This window comes from Calidris pugnax, unplaced genomic scaffold, assembly GCF_001431845.1.
Source record: "Calidris pugnax isolate Ruff unplaced genomic scaffold, ASM143184v1 scaffold537, whole genome shotgun sequence".
NCBI lineage: Eukaryota > Metazoa > Chordata > Aves > Charadriiformes > Scolopacidae > Calidris > Calidris pugnax.
In genome coordinates this window covers 22,619-32,919 of record NW_015091230.1, presented here as the reverse complement: position 1 = coordinate 32,919, position 10,301 = coordinate 22,619, and the positions used below count along the sequence as shown (strand labels likewise).

At 56.7% G+C, this 10,301-nt stretch overlaps 2 protein-coding genes across 2 annotated transcripts in view; both read left to right on the top strand.

Annotated features, from left to right (window-relative positions):
• The first annotated feature begins 1,102 nt into the window (after positions 1 to 1,102).
• Positions 1,103 to 3,003, top strand: LOC106898576 (matrix metalloproteinase-14-like). The gene is made up of 2 exons (XM_014959884.1): positions 1,103 to 1,222; positions 2,567 to 3,003. Exons 1-2 carry the CDS (start codon positions 1,104 to 1,106, stop codon positions 2,943 to 2,945), a joined length of 498 nt encoding a protein of 165 aa, XP_014815370.1. The 5' UTR covers position 1,103; the 3' UTR covers positions 2,946 to 3,003.
• Positions 3,004 to 5,624: 2,621 nt separating this feature from the next.
• Positions 5,625 to 10,301, top strand: part of LOC106898575 (matrix metalloproteinase-16-like) — a 13,960-nt gene continuing 9,283 nt past the window's right edge. The window contains exons 1-4 of the mRNA XM_014959883.1: positions 5,625 to 5,761; positions 5,812 to 5,934; positions 7,629 to 7,936; positions 9,380 to 9,546. Of these exons, the coding sequence (XP_014815369.1) occupies positions 5,625 to 5,761; positions 5,812 to 5,934; positions 7,629 to 7,936; positions 9,380 to 9,546 (735 nt within the window). The remainder of the gene's footprint in view (positions 5,762 to 5,811; positions 5,935 to 7,628; positions 7,937 to 9,379; positions 9,547 to 10,301) is intronic.

The window sequence follows — 10,301 nt, the reverse complement described above, 5'->3', positions numbered from 1 at the left end:
TTCTACGGGAGGTTCTTGGGGTGGTGGGTCCTCCAGGAGTCGTCGTTGGGTGGTGGGTCTTCCAGGAACTGTGGGTGGTGGGTTCTAAGGGAGGTTATTGGGGTGTGGGTCCTCCAGGAACCGTGGGTGGTGGGTTCTACGGGAGGTTCTTGGGGTGTGGGTCCTTCAGGAACTGTGGGTGGTGGGTTCTATGGGAGGTTCTTGGGGTGTGGGTCCTTCCAGGAGTCGTCGTTGGGTGGTGGGATCTCCAGGAACCATGGGTGGTGGGTTCTACGGGAGGTTTTTGGGACGTGGGTCCTTCCAGGAGATGAGGTTGGGTGGTGGGATCTCCAGGAACTGTGGGTGGTGGGTTCTACAGGAGGGTCTTGGGGGGTGGGTCCTTCAGGAACCGTGGGTGGTGGGTTCTACGGGAGGTTCTTGGGGGGTGGGTCCTTCAGGAACCGTGGGTGGGGGGTTCTCCAGGAGGTTCTTGGGACGTGGGTCCTTCCAGGAGATGAGGGTGGGTGGTGGGATCTCCAGGAACTGTGGGTGGTGGGTTCTACAGGAGGGTCTTGGGGGGTGGGTCCTTCAGGAACCGTGGGTGGGGGGTTCTCCAGGAGGTTCTTGGGACGTGGGTCCTTCCAGGAGATGAGGGTGGGTGGTGGGATCTCCAGGAACTGTGGGTGGTGGGTTCTACAGGAGGGTCTTGGGGGGTGGGTCCTTCAGGAACCGTGGGTGGGGGGTTCTCCAGGAGGTTCTTGGGACGTGGGTCCTTCCAGGAGATGAGGGTGGGTGGTGGGATCTCCAGGAACTGTGGGTGGTGGGTTCTACAGGAGGGTCTTGGGGGGTGGGTCCTTCAGGAACCGTGGGTGGTGGGTTCTCCAGGAGGTTCTTGGGTTGTGGGTCCTCCAGGAGGTCCTTGGGGTCTGGGTCCTCCAGGAACCATTGATGGTCATTGGGTGATGGGTCCTCCAGGAGGTTCTTGGGTCGTGGGTCCTCCAGGAACCATGGGATGGTGGTGGGTCCTCCAGGAACCATTGATGGTCGTTGGGTGGTGGGTTCTCCAGGAGGTTCTTGGAGGTCCCCTGACCAGCCTGGTCACCCTCTCTCCCCACCCCAGGGCCATGCGTCGTCCCCGCTGTGGTGTCCCCGACAAGTTCGGGGCGGAGATCAAGGCCAACGTGCGCCGCCGCCGCTACGCCATCCAGGGCATGAAGTGGGAGAACCAGGAGATCACCTTCTGGTGAGGACACGGTGGGGGCCGGGGCCGGTGTCGGGGGGACAACACCAGGAGAACCTCACCTGGTGAGGTCATGGAGGTGGTGGCACCCATGGGAGTGGTGGGAGAAGGTCCCCTGGTGAGACCACGGTGGTGGAACCCATGGTTTTATGGGGGAGAACATCACCTGGTGAGGTCACGGTGGTGGTGGCACCAGGAGAATGTCACCTGGTGTGACCATGGTGGTGGTGGCACCAGGAGAACGTCACTTGAGGACGCCACGATGGTGGCACCCATGGTTTTATGGGGGGAGAAGGTCACCTGGTGAGGCCACGGTGGTGGTGGCACCATGGAGAACCTCACCTGATGAGGCCATGGTGGTGGTGGCACCAGGAGAACATCATCTGGTGAGGTCACAGTGGTGACACCCATGGTTTTATGGGGGGAGAACGTCACGTGGTGGTGTCACCCATGGGTTTATGGGGGGAGAACGTCACGTGGTGGTGTCACCCATGGTTTTATGGGGGGAGAAGGTCACCTGGTGAGGCCACGGTGGTGGTGGCACCAGGAGAACGTCACTTGAGGACACCACGGTGGTGGCACCCATGGTTTTATGGGGGAGAACATCACCTGGTGAGGCCACGGTGGTGGTGGCACCAGGAGAACGTCACCTGGTGAGACTTTGGTGGTGGTGGCACCAGGAGAAGGTCACTTGAGGAGGCCATGGTGGTGGCACCCATGGTTTTATGGGGGGAGAACGTCACCTGGTGAGGCCATGGTGGTGGTGGCACCAGGAGAACGTCACCTGATGAGACTTTGGTGGTGGCACCCATGGTTTTATGGGGGGAGAATGTCACCTGGTGAGGCCACGATGGTGGTGGCACCAGGAGAACGTCACTTGAGGACACCACGGTGGTGGCACCCATGGTTCTATGGGGGAGAACGTCACGTGGTGGTGGCACCCATGGGTTTATGGGGGGAGAAGGTCACCTGGTGAGGCCACGGTGGTGGTGGCACCATGGAGAACCTCACCTGATGAGGCCATGGTGGTGGTGGCACCAGGAGAACATCATCTGGTGAGGTCACGGTGGTGTCACCCATGGTTTTATGGGGGAGAACGTCACGTGGTGGTGTCACCCATGGGTTTATGGGGGGAGAAGGTCACCTGGTGAGGCCACGGTGGTGGTGGCACCAGGAGAACGTCACCTGATGAGGCCATGGTGGTGGTGGCACCAGGAGAACATCATCTGGTGAGGTTACGGTGGTGTCACCCATGGTTCTATGGGGCAGAACATCACCTGGTGGTGCCACCCACGGTTCTCTGAGGAACCTGTGGAGAACCTGACCCTCCTCTTCCTCCCTCTCCAGCATCCAGAACTACACCCCCAAGGTGGGGGAGGCCGGGACCTTCGGGGCCATCCGTCGGGCCTTCTCCGTCTGGGCGGCGGCCGCCCCTTTGCGCTTCCGGGAGGTCCCCTACGGGGAGGTCCGTCAAGGCCGTGCCCCCCAAGCGGACATCATGATCTTCTTCGCCGAGGGCTTCCACGGGGACAGCACCCCCTTCGACGGGGAAGGGGGCTTCCTGGCCCACGCCTACTTCCCCGGGCCCCACATCGGTGGGGACACCCACTTCGACGGGGCCGAGCCTTGGACGGCCCGCAACGATGACCTCAGCGGTGAGGGGGTCCACCAAAGGGGAGGGGAGGTGGTCTCCACCCAAGAAAGTGGGTCTTCTGGGGCCCAATGAGGGCCTCGTCCCCATTTAGGGTCTTCCTTGACCAAACCATGGCCATGGAGATGTCCTCAACCCAACTTAGGGCCTCCTTTGACCCACTTTGGGGTCTTCCTTGACCAAATCATGGCCATGGAGATGCCCTCAACCCAACTTAGGGCCATTCTTGACCCAATTTAAGGTCCTCCTTGGCCCAATCATGGCCATGGAGATGTCCTCAACCCACTTTAGATCTTTCTTTGACCCAATCGTGGCCATGGAGATGTCCTCAACCCAACTTAGGTCCTTCTTTGACCCAGTTTAGGTCCTTCCTTGACCCAATCATGGCCATGGAGATGTCCTCAACTCAATTTAGGTCCTTCTTTGACCCAACCGTGGCCATGGAGATGTTCTTGACCCAGTTTAGATCCTTCTTTGACCCAGTCATGGCCATGGAGGTGTCCTCAACCCAGTTTAGGTCCTTCTTTGACCCAATTTAGGTCCCTTCTTGGTCCAGTCATGGCCATGGAGACATCCTTGACCCAGTTTAGGTCCTTCTTTGACCCAATCATGGCCATGGAGATGTCCTCGACACAGTTTAGATCCTTCTTTGACCCAATTGTGGCCATGGAGATGTCCTTGACCCAGTTTAGGTCCTTCTTTGACCCAATTTAGGTGCCTCCTTGGTCCAATCATGGCCATGGAGACATCCTCGACCCAGTTTAGGTCCTTCTTTGACCCAATCATGGCCATGGAGGTGTCCTCGACCCAATTTAGATCCTTCTTTGACCCAATCGTGGCCATGGAGATGTCCTCAACCCAACTTAGGGCCTCCCTTGACCCAATTTAAGGTCCTCCTTGGCCCAATCATGGCCATGGAGACGTCCTTGACCCAGTTTAGGTCCTTCTTTGACCCAATTTAGGTCCTTCTTTGACCCAATCATGGCCATGGAGATGTCCTCAACCCAACTTAGGGCCGTTCTTGACCCAATTTAGGGTCCTCCTTGGCCCAATCATGGCCATGGAGATGTCCTCAACCCAACTTATGTCCTTCCTTGGCCCAATCATGGCCATGGAGACGTCCTTGACCCAGTTTAGATACTTCTTTGACCCAATCATGGCCATGGAGATGCCCTCAACCCAACTTAGGGCCATTCTTGACCCAATTTAGGGTCCTCCTTGGTCCAATCATGGCCATGGAGACGTCCTTGACCCAGTTTAGGTCCTTCTTTGACCCAATCATGGCCATGGAGATGTCCTCAACCCAACTTAGGGCCTCCTTTGACCCAATTTAGGGTCCTCCTTGGTCCAGTCATGGCCATGGAGATGTCCTCGATCCAGTTTAGGTCCTTCGTTGACCCAATTTAGGTCCCATCTTGGTCTAGTCATGGCCATGGAGATGTCCTCGACCCAGTTTAGGTCCTTCTTTGACCCAATTTAGGGTCCTCCTTGGTCCAATCATGGCCATGGAGATGTCCTCAACCCAACTTAGGGCCATTCTTGACCCAATTTAAGGTCCTCCTTGGTCCAGTCATGGCCATGGAGATGTCCTCGACCCAGTTTAGGTCCTTCTTTGACCCAATTTAGGTGTCTCCTTGGCCCAATCTTGGCCATGGAGATGTCCTTGACCCAGTTTAGGTCCTTCTTTGACCCAATTTAGGTGCCTCCTTGGTCCAATCATGGCCATGGAGACATCCTCGACCCAGTTTAGGTCCTTCTTTGACCCAATCATGGCCATGGAGGTGTCCTCGACCCAATTTAGATCCTTCTTTGACCCAATCGTGGCCATGGAGATGTCCTCAACCCAACTTAGGGCCTCCCTTGACCCAATTTAAGGTCCTCCTTGGCCCAATCATGGCCATGGAGACGTCCTTGACCCAGTTTAGGTCCTTCTTTGACCCAATTTAGGTCCTTCTTTGACCCAATCATGGCCATGGAGATGTCCTCAACCCAACTTAGGGCCGTTCTTGACCCAATTTAGGGTCCTCCTTGGCCCAATCATGGCCATGGAGATGTCCTCAACCCAACTTATGTCCTTCCTTGGCCCAATCATGGCCATGGAGACGTCCTTGACCCAGTTTAGATACTTCTTTGACCCAATCATGGCCATGGAGATGCCCTCAACCCAACTTAGGGCCATTCTTGACCCAATTTAGGGTCCTCCTTGGTCCAATCATGGCCATGGAGACGTCCTTGACCCAGTTTAGGTCCTTCTTTGACCCAATCATGGCCATGGAGATGTCCTCAACCCAACTTAGGGCCTCCTTTGACCCAATTTAGGGTCCTCCTTGGTCCAGTCATGGCCATGGAGATGTCCTCGATCCAGTTTAGGTCCTTCGTTGACCCAATTTAGGTCCCATCTTGGTCTAGTCATGGCCATGGAGATGTCCTCGACCCAGTTTAGGTCCTTCTTTGACCCAATTTAGGGTCCTCCTTGGTCCAGTCATGGCCATGGAGATGTCCTCAACCCAACTTAGGGCCATTCTTGACCCAATTTAAGGTCCTCCTTGGTCCAATCATGGCCATGGAGCTGTCCTTGACCCAGTTTAGGTCCTTCTTTGACCCAATCGTGGCCATGGAGATGCCCTCAACCCAGTTTAGGTCCTTCTTTGACCCAATTTAGGTGTCTCCTTGGTCCAATCTTGGCCATGGAGATGTCCTTGACCCAGTTTAGGTCCTTCTTTGACCCAATTTAGGTGCCTCCTTGGTCCAATCATGGCCATGGAGACATCCTCGACCCAGTTTAGGTCCTTCTTTGACCCAATCATGGCCATGGAGGTGTCCTCGACCCAATTTAGATCCTTCTTTGACCCAATCGTGGCCATGGAGATGCCCTCTGGGTTCTCCAGGAGGTTCTTGGAGGTCCCCTGACCAGCCTGGTCACCCTCTCTCCCCACCCCAGGGCCATGCGTCGTCCCCGCTGTGGTGTCCCCGACAAGTTCGGGGCGGAGATCAAGGCCAACGTGCGCCGCCGCCGCTACGCCATCCAGGGCATGAAGTGGGAGAACCAGGAGATCACCTTCTGGTGAGGACACGGTGGGGGCCGGGGCCGGTGTCGGGGGGACAACACCAGGAGAACCTCACCTGGTGAGGTCATGGAGGTGGTGGCACCCATGGGAGTGGTGGGAGAAGGTCCCCTGGTGAGACCACGGTGGTGGAACCCATGGTTTTATGGGGGAGAACATCACCTGGTGAGGTCACGGTGGTGGTGGCACCAGGAGAATGTCACCTGGTGTGACCATGGTGGTGGTGGCACCAGGAGAACGTCACTTGAGGACGCCAGGTTCTTGGGGTGTGGGTCCTTCCAGGAGTCATCGTTGGGTGGTGGTTCCTCCAGGAACCGTGGTTGGTGGGTTCTCCAGGAGGTTCTTGGGGTGTGGGTCCTCCAGAAGCTGTGGGGTGGTGGCACCAGGAGAACATCATCTGGTGAGGTCACAGTGGTGACACCCATGGTTTTATGGGGGGAGAACGTCACGTGGTGGTGTCACCCATGGGTTTATGGGGGGAGAACGTCACGTGGTGGTGTCACCCATGGGTTTATGGGGGGAGAACGTCACGTGGTGGTGTCACCCATGGGTTTATGGGGGGAGAACGTCACGTGGTGGTGTCACCCATGGGTTTATGGGGGGAGAACGTCACGTGGTGGTGTCACCCATGGGTTTATGGGGGGAGAACGTCACGTGGTGGTGTCACCCATGGGTTTATGGGGGGAGAACGTCACGTGGTGGTGTCACCCATGGGTTTATGGGGGGAGAACATCACCTGGTGGTGTCACCCATGGTTTTATGGGGGGAGAATGTCACCTGGTGAGGCCACGATGGTGGTGGCACCAGGAGAACGTCACTTGAGGAGGCCATGGTGGTGGCACCCATGGTTTTATGGGGGGAGAACATCACCTGGTGTGACCGTGGTGGTGGTGGCACCAGGAGAACGTCACTTGAGGAGGCCATGGTGGTGGCACCCATGGTTTTATGGGGGGAGAATGTCACCTGGTGAGGCCACGATGGTGGTGGCACCAGGAGAACGTCACTTGAGGACACCACGGTGGTGGCACCCATGGTTCTATGGGGGAGAACGTCACGTGGTGGTGGCACCCATGGGTTTATGGGGGGAGAAGGTCACCTGGTGAGGCCATGGTGGTGGTGGCACCAGGAGAACGTCACCTGATGAGACTTTGGTGGGGGCACCCATGGTTTTATGGGGGGAGAACGTCACCTGGTGAGGTCATGGAGGTGGTGGCACTCATGGGAGGGTGGGAGAAGGTCCCCTGGTGAGACTTTGGTGGTGGTGGCACCAGGAGAACGTCACTTGAGGACACCACGGTGGTGACACCCATGGTTTTATGGGGGGAGAACATCACCTGGTGAGGCCATGGTGGTGGTGGCACCAGGAGAACGTCACCTGATGAGACTTTGGTGGTGGCACCCATGGTTTTATGGGGGGAGAACGTCACCTGGTGAGGCCATGGTGGTGGTGGCACCAGGAGAACATCATCTGGTGAGGTCACGGTGGTGTCACCCATGGTTTTATGGGGGGCAGAACATCACGTGGTGGTGTCACCCATGGTTCTATGGGGCGTGGCACCAGGAGAACATCATCTGGTGAGGTTACGGTGGTGTCACCCATGGTTCTATGGGGGAGAACATCACCTGGTGGTGCCACCCACGGTTCTCTGAGGAACCTGTGGAGAACCTGACCCTCCTCTTCCTCCCTCTCCAGCATCCAGAACTACACCCCCAAGGTGGGGGAGGCCGGGACCTTCGGGGCCATCCGTCGGGCCTTCTCCGTCTGGGCGGCGGCCGCCCCTTTGCGCTTCCGGGAGGTCCCCTACGGGGAGGTCCGTCAAGGCCGTGCCCCCCAAGCGGACATCATGATCTTCTTCGCCGAGGGCTTCCACGGGGACAGCACCCCCTTCGACGGGGAAGGGGGCTTCCTGGCCCACGCCTACTTCCCCGGGCCCCACATCGGTGGGGACACCCACTTCGACGGGGCCGAGCCTTGGACGGCCCGCAACGATGACCTCAGCGGTGAGGGGGTCCACCAAAGGGGAGGGGAGGTGGTCTCCACCCAAGAAAGTGGGTCTTCTGGGGCCCAATGAGGGCCTCGTCCCCATTTAGGGTCTTCCTTGACCAAACCATGGCCATGGAGATGTCCTCAACCCAACTTAGGGCCTCCTTTGACCCACTTTGGGGTCTTCCTTGACCAAATCATGGCCATGGAGATGCCCTCAACCCAACTTAGGGCCATTCTTGACCCAATTTAAGGTCCTCCTTGGCCCAATCATGGCCATGGAGATGTCCTCAACCCACTTTAGATCTTTCTTTGACCCAATCGTGGCCATGGAGATGTCCTCAACCCAACTTAGGTCCTTCTTTGACCCAGTTTAGGTCCTTCCTTGACCCAATCATGGCCATGGAGATGTCCTCAACCCAACTTAGGTCCTTCTTTGACCCAGTTTAGGTCCTTCCTTGACCCAATCATGGCCATGGAGATGTCCTCAACTCAATTTAGGTCCTTCTTTGACCCAACCGTGGCCATGGAGATGTTAATCGTGGCCATGGAGATGCCCTCAACCCAACTTAGGGCCATTCTTGACCCAATTTAAGGTCCTCCTTGGTCCAATCATGGCCATGGAGACGTCCTCGACCCAGTTTAGGTCCTTCTTTGACCCAATCGTGGCCATGAAGATGTCCTCAACCCAACTTAGGTCCCTCCTTGACCCAATTTAGGGTCCTCCTTGGCCCAATCATGGCCATGGAGATGTCCTTGACCCAGTTTAGATCCTTCTTTGACCCAATCATGGCCATGGAGATGCCCTCGACCCAGTTTAGGGCCTCCTTTGACCCAATTTAGGGTCCTCCTTGGCCCAATCATGGCCATGGAGATGTCCTTGACCCAGTTTAGATCCTTCTTTGACCCAATCATGGCCATGGAGATGTCCTCAACCCAACTTAGGGCCTCCTTTGACCCAATTTAGGGTCCTCCTTGGTCCAGTCATGGCCATGGAGATGTCCTCGACCCAGTTTAGGTCCTTCTTTGACCCAGTTTAGGTCCCTCCTTGACCCAATCGTGGCCATGGAGATGTCCTCAACCCAGTTTAGGTCCTTCTTTGACCCAATCGTGGCCATGGAGATGTCCTCGACCCAGTTTAGGTCCTTCTTTGACCCAATTTAAGGTCCTCCTTGGTCCAACCATGGCCATGGAGATGTCCTCGACCCAACTTAGGGCCATTCTTGACCCAATTTAGGGTCCTCCTTGGTCCAATCATGGCCATGGAGACGTCCTCAACCCAGTTTAGGTCCTTCTTTGACCCAGTCATGGCCATGGAGATGTCCTCAACCCAACTTAGGTCCTCCTTTGACCCAATTTAGGTCCCTTCTTGGTCCAATGATGACCATTTGGGGACACCAGCTCTTCCTCCTTCTTACTGTGACCCCCCTGACCCCGTGTCTCCTCCTCCTCCTCCGTAGGCAACGACCTCTTCCTGGTGGCCGTCCACGAGCTGGGCCACGCGCTGGGGCTGGAACACTCCAGCGACCCCTCGGCCATCATGGCCCCCTTCTACCAGTGGATGGACACCGAGGCCTTCGTCCTCCCCGACGACGACCGCCGGGGCATCCAGCAGCTCTACGGTAGGGCCACCACCCCCAACCCCCTCTAGATACCCTCAACCCCCCCCTAGATACCCTCAACCCCCCTTAGATACCCCCAAACTTCTTTGAGCCAATCATGGCCATGGAGATGCCCTCAACCCAACTTAGGGCCATTCTTGACCCAATTTAAGGTCCTCCTTGGTCCAATCATGGCCATGGAGACGTCCTTGACCCAGTTTAGGTCCTTCTTTGACCCAATCATGGCCATGGAGATGTCCTCAACCCAACTTAGGGCCTCCTTTGACCCAATTTAGGGTCCTCCTTGGTCCAGTCATGGCCATGGAGATGTCCTCGATCCAGTTTAGGTCCTTCGTTGACCCAATTTAGGTCCCATCTTGGTCTAGTCATGGCCATGGAGATGTCCTCGACCCAGTTTAGGTCCTTCTTTGACCCAATTTAGGGTCCTCCTTGGTCCAGTCATGGCCATGGAGATGTCCTCAACCCAACTTAGGGCCATTCTTGACCCAATTTAAGGTCCTCCTTGGTCCAATCATGGCCATGGAGCTGTCCTTGACCCAGTTTAGGTCCTTCTTTGACCCAATCGTGGCCATGGAGATGCCCTCAACCCAGTTTAGGTCCTTCTTTGACCCAATTTAGGTGTCTCCTTGGTCCAATCTTGGCCATGGAGATGTCCTTGACCCAGTTTAGGTCCTTCTTTGACCCAATTTAGGTGCCTCCTTGGTCCAATCATGGCCATGGAGACATCCTCGACCCAGTTTAGGTCCTTCTTTGACCCAAT

What these genes read in the sequence shown, in the direction of transcription:
- LOC106898576 (XM_014959884.1), top strand. Translation starts at nt 1,104, where the DNA reads ATGCGTCGTCCCCGCTGTGGTGTCCCCGACAAGTTCGGGGCGGAGATC. An exon ending in AACCAGGAGATCACCTTCTG is followed by an intron (nt 1,223 to 2,566) that starts GTGAGGACACGG and finishes CTCCCTCTCCAG; the next exon opens with CATCCAGAACTACACCCCCA.